Genomic DNA, 23,137 nt, shown 5'->3' with positions numbered 1-23,137 from the left:
AAGCGTCACTCCTCATCCTCCTCCCGGAAGCTCCCGTCGTCCTTCCCAGGCAGCGGAGCGTGTCCTCCAGCGCTGTGTCCTCTGACCATCCGTCGGTGGGCATGTCCGTGAGCCCCCGCGCCCCGCCCGCGTACCCTGCTGGCTGCTTCCTGGCGATTCGGTTTCCCCCTCCTCCTTTTCCCCCAACATGTTTTCAGTGAAAATAGCAAACCTGTAAAGTTGGGGTTCACAGTGAACACGTGTACCCAGCACCCAGATCCTGTGACTGACTTTACAATACTTTAATTTACCATTGCCTGCCTGTTCACCTATCCCCCACTTTCTAATAAAGTTGAAGTTTATGAAGTCCATTGATAAGCATTGTAAGATTATTTTAAAGTTTAGAGAATACTAGAAACCAGGTATGTTATAGATTCTAATATCTTAAAAAATACTGATTTGAAATGTTTAATAAACACTCTGAAACTAATTTTGGTGTACGAGAGCCCAGAGTAAAAGGTAAAGTCACCAAATTTGTTCCAATTGCCAAGATAAACGTGGAAACAGGAAGGAATTTTTCTCTGGGTGTTTTTCTGGAAGAATGGAGTCAGTTCCTCAGTTTCAAGGTTGAAGCGCCCATCTGCTTCTCCCATTTTCCCTTAGTATCTTCCACTGTGTGTGAAATTGGCATGAAATAGTGAATTTCTGAGTCAGGCTGAGCACGTGGGTGCAGCCGTCTGTCTCCACAGGCGCGCCGGCCGTCGTCCCGGCCGGCGTGGCTGCTGCGCCACCCTGCGGTGCCTGGTGGAAGCGCACGGTACCCCGCAGCTGCTTGGGCCTCGAGCGCAGCAAAAGGCAGCCACCGAGGCCCGCGGGCCAGATTCAGCCTGCCGCCTCTTTCTGCGTGATCTGTGAGCGAATAATGGACTCAAAGTTTCTAGAATCATTGAAAAAAAAGAACCAGTTTCACGGTACGTCGACATGACATGAGGATCCCAGGTCCACGGAGGGCCCTGCCTCCACGTGGTCAGTGGCTGAGCTCATACGCAGTGCAGTTTAGTGACAGCATCAGAGACGCCCAAGCCGGGAAGTGTTTGCTCTTTTTTTTTTCTTTTGGCCTTTGGGCATACAGGATCTCAGAGTCTTAACCCCTGGATAGCCAGAGAAGTCCATATTTGCCCTTTACATGAAAAAAGGTGTTGACTTCTGTCAGAGCAATTAAAAGTGAGAATGATTTTTTTTGTCTATACTGATTACATTTCTAGCACACCTTTTCTTTGTGTGGGCCCAAATTGAACGTAGTCAGGCCGGAGATGGCAAAAGTGAACATCGACATTTTAGGAATCAGCAAACTAAGATGGATGGACTGGAATGGGTGGATTTACTGCAGATGACCATTATATCTACTACTGCGGGCAGGAATCCCTTAGAGGAAATGGAGTAGCCATCACAGTCAACAAAAGAGTCCGAGATGCAGTCCTTGGATGCAGTCTCAAAAATGACAGAATGATCTCTGTTTCCAAAGCAAATCATTCAATATCACAGTAATCCAAATCTGTACCCCAACCAGTAACGCTGAAGAAGCTGAAGTTGAACGATTCTGTGAAGACCTACAGGACCTTCTAGAACTAACACCCAAAAAAGAGGCCCTTTTCATTATAGGGGTCTGGAATGGCAAAAGCAGGAAGTCAAGAAATAGCTGGAGTAACAGGCAGATTTGGCCTTGGAGTACAGAATGAAGCAGGGCAAAGGCTAATAGCATTTTGCCAAGAGAACACACTGATCATAGCAAACACCCTCTTGCAACAACACAAGAGAAGACTCTACACATGGACATCACCAGATGGCCAACACTGAAATCAGATTGTTTATATTCTTTGCAGCCAAAGGTGGAGAAGCTCTATATAGTCAGCAAAAACAAGACCGGAAGCTGACTGTGGCTCAGATAATTATACAGTGGAAGTGACAAATAGATTCAAGGGATTAGATCTGATAGAGCGTCTGAAGAACTATGGACAAAAGTTCATGACATTGTGCAGGAGGCACGGATCAAGACCATCCCCAAGGAAAAGAAATGCAAAAAGGCAAAATGGCTGTCTGCGGAGGCCTTACAGATAGCTGTGAACAGAAGAGAAGTGAAATGAAGTCGCTTGGTCGTATCCAACTCTTTGCGACCCCATGCACTGTAACTTACCATGCTCCTCCGTCCATGGGCTTCTCCAGCCAAGAGTACTGGAGTGGGTTGCCATTTCCTTCTCCAGAGGATCTTCCCAACCCAGGGATTGAACCCGGGTTTCCCGCATTGAAGGCAGACGCTTTACCATCTGAGAATAGCAAGGAGAGATAGGAAAGCCTTCCTCAGCGATCAGTGCAAAGAATTAGAGGAAAACAACAGAATGGGAAAGACTAGAGATCTCTTCAAGAAAATTACAGATATCAAGGGAACATTTCATGCAAAGATGGGCTTGATAAAGGACAGAAATGGTATGGACCTAACAGAAGCAGGAGATATTAAGAAGAGGTGGCAAGAATACACAGAAGAACTGTACAGAAAAGATCTTCATGACCCGGATAATCACGATGGTGTGATCACTCACCTAGAGCCAGACATCCTGGAATGTGAAGTCAAGTGGGCCTTAGAAAGCATCACTACGAACAAAGCTAGTGGAGATGGTGGAATTCCAGTTGAGCTGTTTCAAATCCTGAAAGATGATGCTGTGAAAGTGTTGCACTAATACGCCAGCAAATTTGGAAAACTCAGCAGTGGCCACAGGACTGGAAAAGGTCAGTTTTGATTCCAATCCCAAAGAAAGGCAAGGCCAAAGAATGCTCAAACTACCACACAATTGTACTTATCTCACATGCTAGCAAAGTAATGCTCAAAATTCTCCAAGCCAGACTTGAACAGTACCTGAACCGTGAAATTCCAGATGTTCAGGCTGGATTTAGAATAAGCAGAGGAATTGCCAACATCCACTGGATCATGGAGAAAGCAAGAGAGTTCCAGAAAAACATCTATTTCTGCTTTATTGACTTAGACTGTGTGGATCACAATAAACCATGGAAAATTCTTCAAGAGATGGGCATACCAGACCACCTGACCTGCCTCCTGAGAAACCTATATGCAGGTCAGGAAGCAGCAGTTAGAACTGGACATGGAACAACAGACTGGTTGCAAATAGGAAAAGGAGTACGTCAAGGCTGTATGTTGTCACCCTGCTTATTTAACTTCTATGCAGAGTACATCATGAGAAACGCTGGGCTGGAAGAAGCACAAGCTGGAATCAAGATTACTGGGAGAAATATCAATAACCTCAGATATGCAGATGATACCACCGTTATGGCAGAAAGTGAAGAGGAACTAAAGAGCCTCTTGATGAAAGTGAAAGAGGAGAGTGAAAAAGTTGGCTTAAAACTCAACATTCAGAAAACGAAGATCATGGCATCCGGTCCCATCACTTCATGGGAAATAGATGGGGAAACAGTGGAAACAGTGTCAAGACTTTATTCTTCGGGGCTTCAAAATCACTGCAGAATGGTGATTGCAGCCATGAAATTAAAAGACGCTCCTTGGAAGAAAAGTTATGACCAACCTAGCTGGACATGACTGAGTGACTTCACTTTCATGCATTGGAGAAGGAAATGGCAACCCACTCCAGGGTTCTTGCCTGGTTCTTGCCTAGGGACATGGGAGCCTGGTGGGCTGCCGTCTATGGGGTCACACAGAGTCAAACACGACTGAAGTGACTTAGCAGCAGCAGCCGACAGCATATTAAAAAGCAGAGACATTACTTTGCCAACAAAGGTCTGTCTAGTCAAAGCTGTGGTTTTTCCAGTAGTCATGTATGGATGTGAGAGTTGGACTATAAAGCTGAGCGCCAAAGAATTGATGTTTTTGAACTGTGGTGTTTGAGAAGACTCTTGAGAATCCCTTGGACTGCAAGGACATCCAACCAGTCCATCCTAAAGGAATTCAGTCCTGACTGTTCTTTGGAAGGACTGATGCTGAAGCTGAAATTCTAATACTTTGGCCACCTGATGTGAAGAGCTGACTCATTTAAAAAGACCCTGATGGTGGGAAAGATTGAAGGCGGGAGGAAAAGGGGACAACCGAGGATGAGATGGCTGGATGGCATCACCGACTCAATGGACATGAGTTTGAGTAAACTCTGGGAGTTGGTGTGCTACAGTCCATGGGGTCGAAGGGTCAGAAACTGACCGACTGAACTGAACTGAAGTTCCTCTCTGGCCTCATCTTTCTGTCTTGGGAACTTGTTTGGACACGTCTTACACGGTAGGATATACGGGTGGTCCTGGGTGGCGTTAGAGGAGAGGGCCCTGAGCTTTTGCAGTGGGCAGTAGCGCCCCTTTGCCCTCAGAAAGGCATTACACAGGCTACACTACCTGGGCAGTGTGACTCCCTTTGTTCCAAAGCGAGACCCTGTCTCTGTCTTGGCAGGCATCAGCCAGAGGGTGCCAGCCTGGCCCCCGGGGACTCGAGTCCTGCGCCCCATCCTGCGCACAGTCAGACCATTATGATGAGCTGACTCGCCCTCTGCTCCAGGCGAGGTGCCGTCTCTACAGGCGTCTCCACCACACGGTCCCGAACAAAGGGCGTTCGGCGCTACCTGCAGCAGTGCAGGCGAGCGCGTGAGCCACGGAGAGCTGGGTCCCTTGTTGGCTGTAGCTTGAGTGCTCTGTGGTTACAGGAAGGCTCTGTGTGCCCTTGAGTCTCTTATTTGTTGGCAGCTTTTCATGGCCTGTCTGTGGTTAATTTTGCGTGTTTTCTCTAATGGTTAGGTGCAAAGTTAGGCGTGTGTTGATGAGGTAAAGATGGTGACTTTAAGTTTTTACTGAATCCTGGCATGCGGGATCTTCGCTGCACACACAGACTGCCCAGCTGTGGCTCAGCCTCAGTAGTTACGGCATGCAGGCCTAGCTGTCCTGTGGCCTGTGGGGTCCTAGTTCCCCAGGCAGGGATCAGACCTGCTTTGATCAAACCTTGCTCTGGATTTCTTAACCACTGGAGCACCCAGGAAGTCCCAAGACTGTGAGATTTCTGTGCAGATCTTTTAGGTCGGTGTAACTTTTGTCCGATCTGTTAATTACTGGGCAACGTGAATGAGTGTCTCACTGGTGGATTTGCCCGTTTTCCCTTGTAATTCTGTTAATCTTTGCTTCCTGCATTTTGAGGCTATACTACTAGGTACATCTCCTACTAGTACCCTGTTAGACTTTTAGAACACTGACACGCAGTCCGTACCTGGGCATTTATGAGCTCTGCCCCATCCCAAGCTTCTGCCTCCCCCAGCCTGGGGCGACTGCCAGCCTGTCCAGCTTGCTTCTTTTTCTCCCCTTGCTTCCCTGGTGGCTCAGACGGGAAACACCTCATGCAGTGCAGAAGGCCCAGGCCTGATTCTGGGTCAGAAAGATCAATGGCTGCCCGCTCCAGCACTCTCGCCTCGGGACCCCACGGACGAGGAGCCTGGTGGGCTGTGGTCCATGGGGCCGCGGAGAGTCGGCTCTCGCCTGGGGAACCCCGAGGACGAGGAGCCTGGTGGGGCCGCGGAGAGTCGGACACGCCTGTGGGGCTGACAGCACTTTCACCTCTACGTTTTCTCCTGTTGGTGGGTTTGTGAGTTACACTAATTCTATATTCTTTAGGTGGTTTTCTTGAAAATATACCTAAGAAAGAAATCTCAGGACTTCTCTGATAGTCCAGCAGTTAAGACACTGAGCTTCTAATGCAGGGGGCACAGGTGTGATCCCGGGTCAGTGAACTTTAAGATCCCTACATGCCATGCACTGCAGCCAAAAAAGAAAAAAAATCTTATTCATCCCTAAATCTACTCTCCTCCTAATAATCCAAGGAGCTTCAACATCAGTGACCCTTTTTTTTTTTACCCTCTTGCATACATTAAGAAAAAAGATATTTTGGTTGCCTCATGCAGCATGCAGGATCCTAGTTTATACAGAGGCTGGTATATGCAGGTGCTCAACAAAAACGCACCGTAGAACGGAGTGAGTGGAAGGTAGATGTGCTGCGTGACTACCCTCAGTGCCACAGAAGAGTGGTTTTCTGAAGTTTTTTGGATTTCCCTAGCCAGTGAGTTAGAAAAGAAAAGAAAGAGAAAAAAAGGAAGAAAACTAACTTTGACCTTATGTGGAATTTCAAAATATCCACCATACGCATTTCAGAAAATAAGATGCATGTAATGCTGTGAGACTAGGAGGCGCGTGCCAGGATGCTGTCTCCTTTATGGGAAACTCCCCTCATTGTCTCTTAGAATTTCATTTCCTAATCGGGAAGATCCCCTGGAGGAAGAAATGACAGCTCACTCCAGTATTCTTGCCTGGAAAAGGCCGTGAACGGAGGAGCCTGGCGAGGTACAGTCCATGAGGTCGCAAAGAGTCGGACACGACTTGGTATAGTTTCCAGCACGGCTGATGAGCAGCTCCTAGCCACAGCTGGGCTCCTGGGAGGGTCACCGGCGCAGCGAGCTCTCCCACACAGGAGGGGGGACACGCGGCCCACCAGCCGCCCAGCCTCACAGCCGCCGTGCTGGTCCCCGCCCCTTGTCGGAAGGACGAAGGGCCCCAGGCTGGAGCCCCAACTGAGTTACCACGGCTCGAGAGACCACCAGGGCACAGAGGGGCCGGAAGAGTCCCCTTTCTTGGGGAAGGGTTGCTGCAGAGCTTGTGAGCTCAAACCCGACCCCCGGGCTCAGTGCTGCCTGCCCGGTGGACGAGGACACGGGCAACCTCAGCGCAGGGACTGGGGGCCATCCCAGCGGGATGAATTCGGGCCGAGGTGGATCAAACTGTCGCTCGCCGGCCTGTCCAAAGTCCTTCGGCGCGGATGACAAGCTGGGAGTGGCGGAGAGTCAGGGGAAGGGCGTGGCCTGCTCGGGGGCGGGGCCTCCCCGGGTGCGCGGCAAAGGCGACCGGCGCCGGACCTTTAGGGGGCGTGGTCTGTTCGGGGCGGGGCCTTCCCGGGTGCGCGGCAAAGGCTCCCGGGGCCAGACGGGCGGCGGGGCGGGGCCAGGCCTGCAGGGGCGGGGCCCGCGCGGCGGGGCGGGGCCTGCGGCGGACCGGCGGCAGCAGCGGCGCGGGGCCATGGCGGCCGGCGAGCCTGAGGCCGGCGGCCGGGCGCTGCGCGCGGCGCAGGCCGAGGACGTGGCGTCGGCCTCCAGCTTCCGCTCCTTCGAGCTGCTGCACCTGCACTTGGACCTGCGCGCCGAGTTCGGGCCTCCGGGGCCAGGCCCGGGCAGCCGCGGGCTGGGCGGCTCGGCGGTGCTGGACTTGCGCTGCCGGGCGCCCGGCGGCGCCGCGGAGCTGCGGCTGGACTCGCACCCGTGCGTAGACGTGACAGCGGCGGCCGTGCGGCGGGGGCGCCCGGAGCCGGGGCGGCCCGAGCCGGAGCCCGAGCCGGTGCCGGTGTGCATGCAGCCGTTCTCGCACTACGGCCAGGCCCTGTGCTTGCACTTCCCGCAGCCCTGCGCCGCAGGCGAGCTCCTGCAGGTGCGGATCACCTACCGCGTCGGCGAGGGACCCGGGGTGAGTACCCGCAGCCCCCGCGCCTCCTCGTGCAGGCGCGCCTCCGCGCCCCTCGCCCCTCCTCGGCCAGGTGACTCTCCACCCCGCGCCTCTGGTCCTGCTGGTCTTCAGCCAGATGCCTCCGCCCCCTCCCCGCCGTCTCTAGCCCCCTGCGTCCTCCAGGCTGGACAGCAGACGGTTCCCGAGCTGAGTTTAGGGCTGTCGGAGCGCCCAGCCTGGGCTGGGCCCTGGTGGTGCTCTGCTCGGGGGCAGCCCAGAAGATGCCGGCTCGTTACGCGCTGCTGACTCAGCCCTTTGTTGCAGGTGCCCATCTAGTGCCCGGGGCTGGAACAGCTCTGAGACTGGGCACTTACTGTTTATTGTTTCCTCCTGGATGTGATGAACAAAAGAATTTGAGTAAAAATGAGAACCAGAATTAGGGTGGACCAGGCTCTGTAACTGGTGGGCTGCAGTCCACGGGGTCGCTGAGGGTTGGACAGGACTGAGCAACTTCACTTTCACTTTTCACTTTCCTGCATTGGAGAAGGAAATGGCAACCCACTCCAGTGTTCTTGCCTGGAGAATCCCAGGGAAGGGGGAGCCTGGTGGGAGTCGGACACGACTGAAGCAACTTAGCAGCAGCAGCAGCAGGCTCTAATAATTGGCTCTCTCACTGTTGACTCTTAAATTCTAAACCGGCGTGGGGGAGGTGGGGCAAGTGTAGCAGTTGGAAGGAGTGTCTGGTGGGTCCCTCGGTGAGAGTCGCGGCCCCTCTCCGGTGGGAAGCCTGCCCTTCTGGTGTCCCGTCCCCTTTTGCTCTTAGAACTGGCTACAGGGGCATCTCTGTCTCCGTCGTTCACCGTTAGGGATGCCCATGAACCTTAAGATAGAACTTGTTTGAAAAACTAAAGTCCAGAGCAATGTGGACTGACCTCTAAGGCAAAGGAAAAACCCCGGCCTCTGCGGGTAACTTGCTGTGCAGGAAGACATGGAACGCATGGAAACGTGTTTGGTTGCTCTGTTATACTCTGGTTCCCGGTTGGGGGCAGAAATTAAGTACAATAATTGAAAAAATTAGGCCTCCTGGGCTTGCCTACCAAAAGTGGCACCTGAAGTTGAATTTCAGAATTAAACAGCTTTCATTTAAGACTTGAAGGCAGACACCCATGCTCCCTGGAGAGCTGTCCTTTGCCCTGTGGAGGTCCCCAGGGGGCACAGTTCCTGTTCCGCTGTCCCCGGGGGGCGCTCACCTTGGTCACTGTGGGCCACGGTGTCTCCTGGATTTGATTCTGCTGTGTGTCCTGCCAGCCCCCTTTATTCTCTTCTCTTCATGTCATTAAAACAAAAACAAGCAAAACTCAAGCAAAGAGGATGAGTAAGGGGTTGTGGCTGAAGGGATGAGAGTCATTGTTTACAGAGCTGAGCCTGACAGCAGTTGTCTCTATTTAAGCCCTAACACGGTGCCTAGGACCTCTGACTGCCGACTCATTATGCTTGTTTCCATGAGTAGGATTTTTTTTTTTTTTACTATTTAGCTCACCAGGAAAAATGAGCATATAGGACAGTTTCCATAAACCCCCAACACACACCACACACACCCCCCCACACACACACACACACCACCACCATCCCCCTTATTACCGGCTTACAAGTGCGATACACTTGTTACAATTAATGAGCCAGTTCAGTTCAGTTCAGTCACTCAGTCGTGTCCAACTCTTTGCAACCCCATGAATTGCAGCACGCTAGGCCTCCCTGTCATCACTATCTCCCGGAGTTCACTCAGACTCACGTCCATTGAGTCCGTGATGCCATCCAGCCATCTCATCCTCTGTCATCAGAGGATCCTCCCAGCATCAGAGTCTTTTCCAATGAGTCAGCTCTTCGCATGAGGTGGCCAAAGTACTGGAGCTTCAGCTTTAGCATCATTCCTTCCAAAGAAATCCCAGGGTTGATCTCCTTCAGAATGGACTGGTTGGATCTCCTTGCAGTCCAAGGGACTCTCAAGAGTCTTCTCCAACACCACAGTTCAAAACATCAATTCTTCGGTGCTCAGCTTTCTTCACAGTCCAACTCTCACATCCATACATGACCACTGGAAGAACCATAGCCTTGACTAGACGGACCTGTGTTGGCAAAGTAATGTCTCTGCTTTTCAATATGCTATCTAGGTTGGTCATAACTTTTCTTCCAAGGAGTAAGCGTCTTTTAATTTCATGGCTGCAGTCACCATCTGCAGTGATTTTGGAGCCCCAAAAATAAAGTCTGACACTGTTTCCACTGTTTCCCCATCTATTTGCCATGAAGTGATGGGACCGGATGCCATGATCTTCATTTTCTGAATGTTGAGCTTTAAGCCAACTTTTTCACTCTCCTCTTTCACTTTCATCAAGAGGCTTTTTAGCTCCTCTTCACTTTGTGCCATAAGGGTGGTATCATCTGCATATCTGAGGTTGTTGATATTTCTCCCAGTAATCTTGATTCCAGCTTGTGCTTCTTCCAGCCCAGCGTTTCTCGTGATGTACTCTGCATAGAAGTTAAATAAGCAGGGTGACAATATACAGCCTTGACGTACTCCTTTTCCTATTTGGAACCAGTCTGTTGTTCCATGTCCAGTTCTGACTGTTGCTTCCTGACCTGCATACAGATTTTTCAAGAGGCAGGTTAGGTGGTCTGTTATTTCCATCTCTTTCAGAATTTTCCAGTTTCTTGTGATCCACACAGTCAAAGGCTTTGGCATAGTCAATAAAGCAGAAATAGATGTTTTTCTGAAACTCTCTTGCTTTTTCCATGATCCAGCAGATGTTGGCAATTTGATCTCTGGTTCCTCTGCCTTTTCTAAAACCAGCTTGAACATCTGGAATTTCACGGTTCAGGTACTGTTCAAGTCTGGCTTGGAGAATTTTGAGCATTACTTTACTAGCATGTGAGATGAGTGCAATTGAGTGGTAGTTTGAGCATTCTATGGCATTGCCTTTCTTTGGGATTGGAATGAAGACTGACCTTTTCCAGTCCTGTGGCCACTGCTGAGTTTTCCAAATTTGCTGGCATATTGAGTGCAGCACTTTCACAGCATCATCTTCCAGGATTTGAAATAGCTCTACCGGAATTCCATCACCTCCACTAGCTTTGTTCGTAGTACTGATACTCTATTATAAACTGGAATCTATAGTTGTTCCAGATTTCCTTAGTTTTTATTTTAAATAATTTGTTTAATTGAGCAGTTTTCATGTACAAGGTATTACTAGGGTGTTGGGTCTTTTAAATTTTTCTGTTTTATATTATACTTGATTTACAGTGTTAATTTCAGGTGTACAGCAGCCTCAGGTTTTAAAGTGTCCTCTGCTCCAGGGTCCCATCCAGAAATCCAGGTGTGTGTCCCTCCGTCACGCCTCTGTGGGCCCCTCTTGGCTGTGGCGGTTCCTTAGATGTTCCTGTTTGGGTGGCTTAGGTAGTTCTGAGCAGTGGTGTGCCCCTCTGTTGGAATTTATCTTTTGCTTTTTCTCATGATTAGATTGGGGTTATGAAGTTTGCTTGTTTTTCATAGACTGTTTTCCTTAGAGCAGTTTCGGTTTCCCAGCAAAGTTGAAGGGAAGTTCGTAGAGATAAGGTGTCACTTCTCTAATGTCACATTGAGGGCAACGGTATCGGCCTCTGTGCCGGCCTCTAGTCACCAGGCTGAAGCAGAGCTTGTTGGGGTCTGCACAGGATGTCTCTCTCTCCCCTGCCCCCACTTCCGTCTTAACTGGACTCTGGATGGAGACTTGTTACAGTTTGCGCATGCACACACACACACACACGAGCACACACGCAAAGAAAACCTCGCTTCCCAACGTGTCTCCCTTATGCCTCTCATAAACCAGTCTCAGCGCCTCTGTGGTTTAAGCCCTTCACCACACACAGCTGCCCGGCTCCACGGAAGCCACATTCCCCGCCCGCCGCCTCCTGGACATCATCTCCCTTCCTTCCGGCTGTTTAAACCCTGCCCGCTGTTGAGGGTGCAGCCTGGGGGTTTTGCTTCCACTGTGAGACCCTCCTGGGGCCCCTCAGCCCTCTTCTGACTTTTCCGTGGTGTCTGCTGCTGACGCGGGCCCCTCAGCCACACGTGGCATCCATGTTAGACGCGAGCCCTGCTGTGGGCAGAGTTTGGGTTTGTAATAATGGCTCAGATGTGCCCTCGATGAAGGGCTGGCAGAAGACAAGTCAGGAATCGCAGCCGGGGGCGTCCCTGGGGGTCCAGTGGCTAAGACTCCACATTCCCAGTGCAGGGGGCTGGGGTTCGATTCCTGCTCAGGAAACTAGGTCTTGCACGCTGTAACTAAAACGATCCCACGTGCTGCAGCTAAGACCAGGGACAGCCAAGGAATAAATAAGCAAATATTGCGGGGTGGGGGGGGGGGGGCGGAATCATAGCCAGTGCCTGTAATGTACAGCACATTGATTCTCCTGCTTCGGCAGGTGGATTCTTTATCGCTGGCACCCCCTGGGAAGCCCAGAACACGCTTACTCTGAAAGGGTGAATCTCAGGAACGGAGGACTCCCATTGGCCAGACTCCTTGCTGTTAGCGCCTGCTTTTCTGTGTCTTTTATCACAAGGTGAAGAACAGCTTCTTCAGCGTTTGTGTTTTGGTGGGAAGTTACTACAGTGAGGAGGACACAGGAGGGAGGCAGGACCGGGGGCTGGAGGCAGCTCGGGAATTCTTGAGGCCTAAGGACACCCACGGAGCAGGCCCTGGCACCCCACTGCAGGACTCCTGCCTGGGAAATCCCATGGGCGGAGGAGCCTGGTGGGCTGCAGTCCAGGGGGTCGCTAAGAGTCGGGCTCGACTGGGCAACTTCACTTTCACTTTTCACCTTCATGCATTGAAGAAGGAAATGGCAACCCACTCCAGTGTTCTTGCCTGGAGCATCTCAGGGACGGGGGAGCCTGGTGGGCTGCCGTCTATGGGGTCACACAGAGTCGGACACGACTGAAGCGACTTAGCAGCAGCAGCAGCAGGGACACATGAGGAGTGACCCCTTGGTGGTGTCTGCCCCAGGAGGTGGACGTCCGGCCGTGGCCTGGACTCCGGGGGGATTAACCGTGCCTGGCTGGCAGAGGGTCTCGAATGTTCCTGGAAGTCCCCTGCAGCCCACATGGCTGCGCCTGCCTGGGGCCCCAGGGCTGTAGGCTCTGAGCGGCGCCCCCCTCCGCGCAGGTGTGCTGGCTGGCTCCGGAGCAGACGGCGGGAAGGAAGAAGCCGTTCGTCTACACCCAGGGCCAGGCTGTCCTGAACCGAGCCTTCTTCCCGTGCTTCGACACTCCCGCCGTGAAGTCCAGATACTCCGCTCTTCTCGAGGTGAGGGGACCGTGCGTCCCTGCCCTGGGGATTGGAATGGTCGTCTCCATCTGGTCACCCTGCAGGGGATGCTTTCAGACCCTCTGAAGAACTCCGCCTGCGGAAGTTTTATCTGTGCTAAACCCCATCGGTTGAGCCCTAGTTTCTGGAAGCCTCTGTACGTCAGGTGGGCTGCAGGCCGCCGCTGTCACCGGGCAGGTTGCTGATGGACAGTAGCCTCTGTCTGGGTGAGGCCTCACCAGCATTCTCTGTCCTCAGGTCCCAGACGGCTTCACTGCCGTGATGAGTGCTGACACCTGGGAGGAGCGAGGCCCCAGTAAGTTCTTCTTCCAGATGAGTCAGCCGATCCCCTCCTACCTCATAGCCTTGGCCGTCGGAGATCTGGTTTCGGCTGAAGTTGGACCCAGGTAGGAGACCAGGAGCCCGGAGGCAAGACTGGACCAGCCTCCAGGCAAGGGGGCCTCTGGCCAGTGCACAGGCCTGTCGGGGGGCTCTTGAGGCGGTGTCGGCCTGCCCCAAGTCCAGGCCTTTCTGCGGCACAGGGCGCAGCCTGAGGGTGTCGGAGGACTGTGCTTTACCCCTCCTCCCTCCCATCCTGTGCTGAGACCCCGTCCTGCCATGTCCTGGCCCCATGCAGGGACGGCTCTGAGCTCAGGCGGCAGTTTTAGAGGTCACCTTCTAGCTACAATGTGCGCTTTCTTATCGCTACCAGATCTCCCTGCCTTCTCTGGCGCTTAATTCCTGGAAACAGCCGCCTTGCCATCACCGTCTCCCTCCCAGGAGGCCCAAGGATGCTCTCCCCTGTCTGCTCTGGACGCAGAAGCCCAGGCCTGGGCCGACTCTGTGAAGGGAGGGGCTTTAGTGGAGGTGAACAAGGAGTTCACCTTATCAGGGTCCCCAAGGAGAAGTTGGCCGGGAGCCTGGGTCCTCCTGCTCGGCATCCTGCCCGCCGGTGCATTGTCCCGCAGTGGGAGGCGCAGTTGGACGTGGCTCTCCTGGTGGCGACCTGTCCTTTGTTCTGCCGGCCTTGGAGGTGCTGGCCGGGCGCCAGGCCTCAGACAGGGCTCAGTAGCGGCACCAGCGCCATTTCTGAAGACACCGGGCAGATGGGGAGCTGGGGGGGCAGGCCTGCTGCCTGCAGGAGCCCCGGGGCCCTCCCAGGTGGGGCCGGCCCTCCGGCTCTGGGTGGGCCTCGCCTCTGCCCTGGGTCGCCTGCCCATGGGCTCGCTGGCTCCCTGGGAGGCTGAAGCCGGCTGATCCCACGGGCTCTGACCCCTGCGCCACCCTCTCTGCCCCCGTGTCTGCAGGAGCCGGGTGTGGGCTGAGCCCTGCCTCATCGACGCTGCCAAGGAGGAGTACGACGGGGTCATAGAGGAGTTTCTGGCAACGGGAGAGAAGCTCTTTGGACCCTATGTGTGGGGAAGGTGAGGTGTCTCGGGGGCTTCACGTCTGCGGCTCCCGCACCCCGGGGTGCAGGGGTGGGGAGGAGAGGACAGCCAGCCTGACCCGCCGTGGCCGTGGCCGTGGCCAAGGCGGGCCCAGGGTGGGCATTTCAGGACAGCGGCGTGCAGGCGGGTGCTGGGCTGGAGGTGGGATTCGCTGTGTGGATGCGGCTGACTTGCCTTTCCCGTCACTGGGGGCAGCCCTGCTCTCTGTTTGCCGTCTTCAGACCTGAGGTCCCCCAACAAGAGGCCCCGTCAGACCCACCAGCCCGCGTGGGAAGCTGGGCATGAGGGAGCCGGTCTCGTCCCCCCTGGAAGGGCTGGGAGAGGGGGGCCCTGGGACGGGGTGCTGGGGACCGCCTGGTGGTGGGAGGGAGCCACACCCCCTGTGACCGCCCGCCCCTGCAGGTACGACGTGCTCTTCATGCCCCCGTCCTTCCCGTTCGGGGGGATGGAGAACCCCTGCCTGACCTTCGTCACGCCCTGCCTTCTGGCTGGAGACCGCTCCCTGGCCGATGTCATCATCCATGAGATCGCCCACAGCTGGTTTGGGAACCTGGTGACCAACGCCACCTGGGGGGAGTTCTGGCTGAACGAAGGCTTCACCATGTATGCCCAGAGGAGGATCTCCTCCCTTCTGTTTGGTGAGTCGCTGCGGGGACCCGTCTCCCCGTTTGCGGCCCGCCAGGCTTCCTCTGGGGCGTCCAGGGGGCGGCGGTGCAGGGAGCCCCGGGACGGCTGGGGAGGCTGGCTGACGGCAGTTGCACTCGTCACTGTTCCTGCCGCACTGCGGTCACGGACCAGCAGGGCCCGGGGGCTGAGGGAGTCCTGGGCAGTCCAGTTGGCCAGGGGCGCCTGGTGCTGGGCGTGCCTCCCGTCGGGGTGAGGCCGCTGTGTCCCCCCCAGGCCTCAGTGACCCAGGTGCGCATCACGCTCCGAGGGCCTGGTCAGGGCACTCTCACCTTCGCGTTTTGTTGGACACCTGGTGCCAGCCTTGACCGGGCGCTTCGCTCACCGCCTGCACTGCTGTGGACGATGCTGTTTTCCCCTCTGATGGCGTAGTTCACAAGGCAGAGAGGGTAGGAAGTGTGCTAGCCGCCACTTAGCAACTGAAGGCAGACCCTCAGGTTGCGCCCAGCCATGCTTTTGAAATTCCCAGCACCGTCTCTTTATTGAAAGCCCACAGGGTATAGGTGCTTTTTGTTTTTTTTATTCTTTCTGTGATTAAAATCTATCTTGGTGTATATGGGAAAGTACACAGCAAAACATTTACCTGTCGTTTCACCATTCGGAAATAATCGGTGGATACCCTTTCCGATTTATTAATAGTTCCCTCTGTGTGTGTGTGAATCATCAGACCAGATGGCTTTAGACCTGTCGTTTTTCCCTTAGCCTAGTAAAGGTAAGCGCTCTCCTGAGTCATTGAGTTTTCTTGCACGGATGCAGAAGAATTCAGATAAATCCATAATTCATCCCGTCAGCCTCCAGTTGTACGTTGGTCTGTAATTTTCTTTTTTTTTTAAACAAACAAAAAATAATCTTAATTTTTTTGTTGTTGCTGTTTTGGCCACACCTAGGGGCATGTGGGATCTAAGTTCCCGGCCACGAATTGAACCCACGCCCTTGCAGTTGAAGCACACTCTTAACCACTGAATTGCCAGGGAAGTCCCTCATTTTTCCAACAAAATAATATTCTGATAAACATCTTTACACAGGTTCACGTGTATCTCAGATGATTTCAATAAATTCCTTGAAACGTGCTTGTCAGGACTTGAACATTTTAAAGACCTTTTTTTTTTTAGACATATTGTCTCCTGCTTCCCAGAAAGTTTGTAGAGGCCTATTCTCTCATCAGTGGGCACGGAGTAGGCAGTCTCAGCCGCTGGGAGCCCTCAGTGTTCCATGCTGGGCCCTGACGCGGACGGCCTGCCGCCCCAGGTCAGAGCATCTCGCGGGACAGTGTGCCTGGTGCCCACCGTCCTGCCAGGAGACAGGGGCCCGAGGAAAGGCTTGGCTGAGAGTTTCTCCTAGGCAATACAAACAGTCAGATGGGAAGGTCAGACCCCCGTCTCTGCAGACACATCACCCTGCACAGAAGGCCCCTGTCAGAGGGACGGTGTGCGGGAGAGAGGCCGAGGGGTCGGCTGGCCACAGCCTCCCTGCCCACGGTCCCCGGGGAGCACCCTGGCTCACAGGGCACCTTGGGGAGGCGCACGTGAGGTGCCAGCCCCTCTTCTGCCCCACAGGGCCTGCCTACACCTGCTTGGAAGCCGCCACTGGCCGGGCGCTGCTTCGGCAGCACATGGACGTCACGGGCGAGGACCACCCGCTGAACAAGCTGCGCGTGAGGATCGAGCCAGGTCAGGGCCCTCCCGCCCCGCCGTGGGCCAGAGCTCTGGCGGCTCCGCCGGCGCACGCCGGTCCCTCGGGAGGGAGGAGCCCCCCAGGCCCTCCGAGCTGCTCCAGCCAGTCCCGAGCGACTCCGTGTTGCCCTGCTTGTCCAGTCCCAAGCGACTCCGCGTTGCCCTGCTTGTCCAGGTCCCTGTCGCTCTTGAGGGCCTTTGCCGCCCCCTGTCCTTGGTCAGCTCAGTCCCTGGGGTTTGTAGAACGAGGTCGCCTGTCCTTACAGAGGGGTGTGACCCAGAAAGCCCGTGACTGCTCTGAGGTCATGGGTTTTTGTTTCCTAACATTGTTATTTCCACGTGTGACTGATTGAAACCTTTCTGTGCAATTGAGGCCTCTGACTCCAATGGAGAGCTCCCTGTAGACGGACAGTTAGTCACCTTGACTCCAGAGCACCTGCAGAAACCCCCACTGTTCTGGTGGGCGGCCACACGGGGGCGTGACCGTGGGGGCTGGGAAGACCCCATGAACACAGCAACCCCGGGCTGCTCCTGTCGTCCCTCTCGAGACCCTGGAGACAGGTGGGGGAGGATCAGGAGCACTCCTAGCCGCGCTGCCCTGGAGAGCAGGAGCTGGTCTCTCCACGGCTGCTCTGAAGCTCTGAGCCCAGAGCTTTCTCTACAGGGGTCGACCCGGATGACACCTACAACGAGACCCCCTATGAGAAAGGCTTCTGCTTTGTCTCCTACCTGGCCCACCTGGTGGGTGATCAGGACCAGTTTGACGACTTCCTCAAGGTAATCAGCTTGAAGTGAGGGGGTCGGTGGGGGCGGAGGAGCCTCGGGGACCCCACTGAGGGGGCAGTGGGGGCTCTGGGCAGCTGACCATGCCACCCCTTCGTCCTCACAGGCCTACGTGGACGAATTCAAGTTCCAAAGCATCTTAGCTGACGACTTCCTGGACTTCTTCCTGGACTATTTCCCTGAGCTGAAGAAACAGAGGGTGGATTCCATCCCGGGTGAGGAGAGGAGCCGGCCCACGGCTTCCAGGAGGTCGTGGAGGGTGGGGTCTGCTTTCCGCTCTGAGGGACCAGTGTGTCCCCTGGGGGTGGCGCTTCGGGGTGGCTCCAGGGCCCCACGGAAGGACCTCCGCCACCCCCGCTTCCTTTCCCCCATTCGGCCTTTCTGCTCCCCTCTGCCCTCTGGATTCCCTGTCTCTGAGACACAGTCAGACCCTGAGCCCTGCCTAGGCCGCTGGTGCCCAAGGGGCTCCCCGGGCAGGACCGGAGCAGCTGCCCTGCCTGGGGAGCCGGTGGGAGGCCTGCTTCCTGAGTGCGAGCGTGGCCTGTGGCCCTGAGGCTTGCCCCTGCTCCCTGCCCTTTGCTGGGCCCCCAGCCAGCCAGCTCCCCCGCTGGCTGGGAGGGCGGGACCCCCCTGGCCGCTGGGGGCGGGACCCCGGACCCCAGGAGCGTCAGCGTAGCTGCTCTGCTCGTGGGGGTGGGCCGTGCCCCTTGTCGTCCTGAGGGCTCACTTCTGCGCAGAACAGGCCCAGGTGGGAAGGGGGCAGCTGGGGCTGTAGGCGTCAGGGGGCTGGGCAGGTAGCCCTGTGGGCAGTGTTGGCGTTGGGGGAGGACTTGGGGCGGATGGAGGTGGGAGGTCTTGGGAGCTGCCTGGGCGGGCTGGCTGGGGCACTGCCGGGGAGTTCTGACGGGTCTTCTCTTCTGCCAAGCAGGATTTGAGTTTGATCGCTGGTTGGACACGCCGGGCTGGCCGCCTTACCTCCCGGACCTCTCCCCCGGGGACTCACTCATGAGGCCGGCCGAGGAGCTGGCCCAGCTGTGGGCGGCTGAGGAGCTGGACCCAAGGGCCATCAACGCCGTGTCCACCTCTGCCTGGAAGACCTACCAGCTGGTGTACTTCCTGGATAAGATCCTGCAGAAGTCACCGCTCCCTCCCGGTGAGGAACGGCCGGCCTGTTGGGTGGGGGGGGCGGGTCAGCGTGGGGTGGAGCGTCCACATGCTTCCCGGGCAGGGGCCCGCGGGGTCCTCAGCCGTGCAGGGCGGTCTCCCTTGCCCTGATCCCCTCCCATCCCCCTGGCTGCTCTGTGAGCCCGGGGCTCACTCAGCTGGTAGGCGGGGTGGGGGTGCAGCCCTGCCCCACCCCCGCCCTTCAGCACGAGTGCCCCGTTGCCACTCAGCCAGAAATAGTACCAAGGGCTGTGCCCCAGGAAAGCGGCTGGAGCACGATGCCGGCTAGCCGGTGCTGGTGCGAGGGGCGGCGGGGCAGGGCGTCTGGGGCACACTCTGGTCTGAGGAGGAAGACCGCAGGGGGTCGGGTTGATGACTGTGTACATTTAATCCTATTTTTAAAAAAACTTCATTGGCTAATAGTTGCTCACAGTATCGTGTCGTTCTGCGGTACATCAGCGTGAATCTGCCACAAGTATACATGCGTCCCGTCCATCTCGAACCTTCCTCCCGCCCCGCTGATACACTCGCTTTAACGCTTGTGTTATTTACTTTTATGGCTGCGCTGGATCTGAGTTTCCGCATCCGAACTCTTGAGTTGCGGCATGTGGGATCTACGTCCCCAGGCAGGGGTCGAAGCTGGGCCCCCTGCTTCAGAAGCGCAGGGTCTTGAGCACTAGCCCGCCGGGGACGCCCTCCTCTGTGTGATATCAAGGGAAGGTGGTTGGAAGAGCTGTGGAGCTGGGGCAAGCGCACGCCCAGGGCGCGGCCGCGTCGGGCCCAAAGGCGCAGGACGAGTGGGCGCCGGAAGCCCTCGGAGCCGTGGGTCTGGAGCCCCTGGTGGGCTGCGGGAGACACGCGCCTCCTCGGCGTGGGGCTCTGCTGGCAGTCTTTCAAGACTCGTTTCTTTTCTCCAGGGAACGTGAAGAAACTTGGAGAGACGTACCCAAAGATCTCAAACGCCCAGAACGCGGAGCTGCGGCTGCGATGGGGCCAGATCGTCCTCAAGAACGACCATCAGGAGGACTTCTGGAAAGTGAAGGAATTCCTGCACAGCCAGGTGGGTACCCCCGACTCCCTGTCCCCCCGGGCACATGGCGGGCAGGGCCCTGCGGGCCGCCCTCTCTGGGGCAAAGGGCCTGGCGGGTTCCGAGAGCAGGCCGCAGTGCCGCCCTGCGGGGAAACGGCCCGGCCTGTGCACCTGTGCAGGTCAGCTGGAGAGGCCCAAGGGGAGGGCCTGCTCAGTGTTGACCGGACGCTGGGAGGGAGGCAAGACGGGTCATGCGTCAGCCGGGCCAGTCTGGGGGAGAGACCAGCGGCTAGAAGCGAGGGAAGTTGAGCAAAGGGTCTGGCCGCCTGGGGAGGCGTGTGCCTGAGGGTTCAGAGGCCAGCCCGCCTGCTGGGGAGGTCGTTCCCTGAGACTCCAGAGCAGGACAGGAGCCAGGCCGCAGGCCAGGCTGGGTCAGGCTACCTCCCGAGCCCCTGAGCCCCCCGCCTCGGGGATCAGCTTCCCGTGTGTGAGCGTCCAGTGCGGATGTGGGGGCGCGGCTTCCTTCTTGGCTGCGGCTGGTCCTCCGGAGCCCCGTTTGAGGGTTAGGCACTGCGGTCCTGGCCATGTGCTGACGCCTCGGAGCTCTGACCTCTTGGAGCTCTGAGGTGTGGAGCCTGCGTGCCCACCCCACTCGGTTCTGTCCAGTGTGGACATATCCCGGAGGGTGACTGTGGAGACGTAGCAGTGTGGGTCTATGGCCTCTGAAAAGATTCCAGAACACGAAGCCTCGTGTCTGGGAAGCCCCCCGCCCCTTCCAGCACTGAAATCCACATCCCTTCGGGCCCTGGGGCAACAGGAGGCTGGGCCGCAGACCCACCGCGCTGTCAGCTGGGCCCCCGGGCAGGGGCCGGGGCCGCAGACCCTTGAGCTGGCCGACAGGCCCCGACAGGCCCTGAGCACGAACTGTCACTCACAGGGGAAGCAGAAATACACCCTCCCGCTGTACCACGCCATGATGGCGGGCAGCGAGGCCGCCCAGACCCTCGCCAAGGAGACCTTTGCGGCCACGGCTCCCCAGCTGCACAGCAACGTGGTCCACTATGTCCAGCAGATCGTGGAACCCCTGGGCAGGTAGAGGCTCCCTCCCCGGCCTCTGCGGGCTCGGCGCACAGCAGCTGCTCCAGGTCAAGGCCCCACGAGGGCACCTGTTCCCCGACCCCGATGCTGGGCTTCTGCTCTGGCGGGCCGGCCTGGACCCAGCCCGTGACCGAGAACCTCCCTGCTCCCTGGGCTGGGGGTGGCAGGCCTCCCCGCCGCACCAGGGTCGGGAGAGCAGGAAGGGTTTTCTTTCTTCTTTCTTTTTGTATTCTTTAATTTTTTCTTGCTGATTCTTGAAATACTGTGCCAAGGGCTGATTTCTGGAGATTCTTTTTCAGGTTTAATCATTATTTTAATAAATATTTTTAAATGAAAGGTGTTTTGGTGGCTGAGATTCCTTCTCCCAGGCCCTCCTCTGTTCTGAGCAGGTCAGGGCAGGACGTTCTCCCCGTCCTTCAGGGGCCCGGGCTGGAGGTGGGGTGCCCCTGAGCTGTGAGGAGCAGGGCCACACGGGGCTCTGCGGGAAGAGTGTCCCCGTCAGCAGTGGCCACTCTCCCGGAGGGGGCAGGCCCTCCTCTGCAGGCCTCGCCCGCCCCTCTGTGACGCACTGCAGGTGGCTGAGCCCTGGAGTGTTTTCTCTGCCCCCGCAGGTCCCGGGTCTTCAGCTCAGTGTGTGGTCAGAAGCAGTCTGCCCAGAACTTCACCCCAAGCTCTGAGTGATTTCCACGTGGGGATCTAAGCAGTTAGCAACCCGGGGTGAGGGTGACGGAGAAGCACGTAAATATCCAGTGGCTCTTCCTAGACCCAGCCTCTGTACTGGCGGCGAGGCCCGTGAAGGACCCCCACCCCATCCAGCGAACCGTCTCCTCGGCTGGCTAGGGCTGCCCCGGCTGCTGTTATAGGCGAGGACTGCCGTGGCCCCTGGACCCCTCAGCATCCAGGCACTCAGCCTCGGTTCCGTGTGGACACCGAGGACCCTGAGGACGCCTGTGCCCCGCTCAGCGTCCAGGCGCTCAGCCTCGGTTCCGTGTGGACACCGAGGACCCTGAAGACCCCTGTGCCCCGCTCAGCGTCCAGGCGCTCAGCCTCAGTTCCGTGTGGACACCGAGGACCCTGAGGACCCCTGTGCCCCTCTCAGCGTCCAGGCGCTCAGCCTCAGTTCCGTGTGGACACCGAGGACCCTGAGGACCCCTGTGCCCCGCTCAGCGTCCAGGCGCTCAGCCTCAGTTCCCTGTGGACACCGAGGACCCTGAGGACCCCTGTGCCCCTCTCAGCGTCCAGGCGCTCAGCCTCAGTTCCGTGCTGACCCCGGGGTTCTGTGGACCCTGAGGCCCTTCCGCAGCTGGGGTAAAGTTCAGCGGCACAGCAGGCACCCTGAGCTATCACTCCCCACTGCGCCCTGCCGGGGTCCCGTCTACTCTCAGAGCTCGAGGCGGGCCCGTGTGTCGTCCCTGCCCCATCCCGGAGGTGAGCTGGGCTCTGTCCAGGCAGAGAGGGTCCGGGGGGCCCTGCCCTGCACCACCCCCTGCCACGGCCCTGGCCTGGCCCCCGCCTGCCTCCACTCTCACAGGCTGACCCTGGAGGGAAGGCGCGTCTGCCCGCTCCTCCCGCGCAGCCCCTGCAGGCCTGCCCTCGCCAAGGCCCTCCTGGGTCACAGCCACAGCCGCTGCCCTGGAGGGCCAGCTCAGGAGCACGTGAGCGTGAGCCGTCCTGAGGCTGGAGCCGGTTCGCCCACATTCCAGGGGTGGGGTAGAGGGCGTGCCTCGGGCTGTGGGGGAGGCTGCCTGGAGGGCTGGGGAGCTCTCCCCTGCAACCCCCCCCACCCCGGTCTGGCCTGGCCCCCCACGTCTGGGCCTCTGGGCCGAGGGAAGGGCTGGGACCTCAGTGCCGGAGAGGGGCATCTGTCCTACCGGGGGTTAAAGCAAGGCGGGGGTGTCCTCACTCGGGAGACTGAGCAGGTGGCCGCCCCAGCCCTGGTGCTGACCAAGGAGGGCGGCAAGGGGTGCTCAGATGTCGCGTCTCTGATGCGTTAAAAAAACGTCCGGAGGAGACTCAGGGCTATTAGGCCCACAGAGCCTTGTCTTCAAGGGTGGGAAATGGAGGAGACCCCTGGCTGCCCCCACGAAGGCCTGCGTGGTCTCGGGACAGCCCTTGTGGTTACGAATGAGCTCATGGAGGGGCCATGGGTCGGAGGGGTCCCCTGCCCACAGGGAAGGCGAGGGCGTCTGCGGGGAGCACCAGCTGGGGATTCAGACCTCAGCCCCACTTCACCAGCCCCCCTGGCCCGGGCGAGTCTGTGGGCCTCCAGCTGCCACCTTGAGGGCCCTGCTGAGGGTCAGATGGGGCCTGCTCCCTGAAGAGCACCCAGCTGGGCCCAGGGAGCCGGGCCTCTGACGCTAGGGGGCAGCAGGCCTATGCCGGTCAGGCTATGCAGAGGGGTAA

General features: G+C 57.1%; 1 protein-coding gene across 1 annotated transcript; it reads left to right on the top strand.

The window, feature by feature from the left end:
* The first annotated feature begins 7,095 nt into the window (after nt 1–7,095).
* RNPEP (arginyl aminopeptidase) lies at nt 7,096–21,070 on the top strand. The gene is made up of 11 exons (XM_052653934.1): nt 7,096–7,536; nt 12,714–12,854; nt 13,113–13,261; nt 14,162–14,278; nt 14,705–14,940; nt 16,543–16,656; nt 17,324–17,436; nt 17,549–17,657; nt 18,371–18,595; nt 19,524–19,666; nt 20,574–21,070. Exons 1-11 carry the CDS (start codon nt 7,096–7,098, stop codon nt 20,730–20,732), a joined length of 1,947 nt encoding a protein of 648 aa, XP_052509894.1. The 3' UTR covers nt 20,733–21,070.
* The last annotated feature ends 2,067 nt before the right edge of the window (nt 21,071–23,137 follow it).

The sequence above is a fragment of the Budorcas taxicolor genome, chromosome 16, assembly GCF_023091745.1.
Source record: "Budorcas taxicolor isolate Tak-1 chromosome 16, Takin1.1, whole genome shotgun sequence".
Classification (NCBI taxonomy): domain Eukaryota; kingdom Metazoa; phylum Chordata; class Mammalia; order Artiodactyla; family Bovidae; genus Budorcas; species Budorcas taxicolor.
The sequence above is the reverse complement of the archived record's forward strand: the minus strand, read 5'-3'. Positions and strand labels throughout refer to the sequence as shown.

Excerpts from the sequence above, each read along its gene's own strand:
- RNPEP (XM_052653934.1), top strand. The coding sequence starts at position 7,096 with ATGGCGGCCGGCGAGCCTGAGGCCGGCGGCCGGGCGCTGCGCGCGGCG. Across the intron at positions 12,855-13,112 it reads GATACTCCGCTCTTCTCGAG|GTCCCAGACGGCTTCACTGC; the intron begins GTGAGGGGACCG and ends CTCTGTCCTCAG. Across the intron at positions 17,658-18,370 it reads GAGGGTGGATTCCATCCCGG|GATTTGAGTTTGATCGCTGG; the intron begins GTGAGGAGAGGA and ends TCTGCCAAGCAG.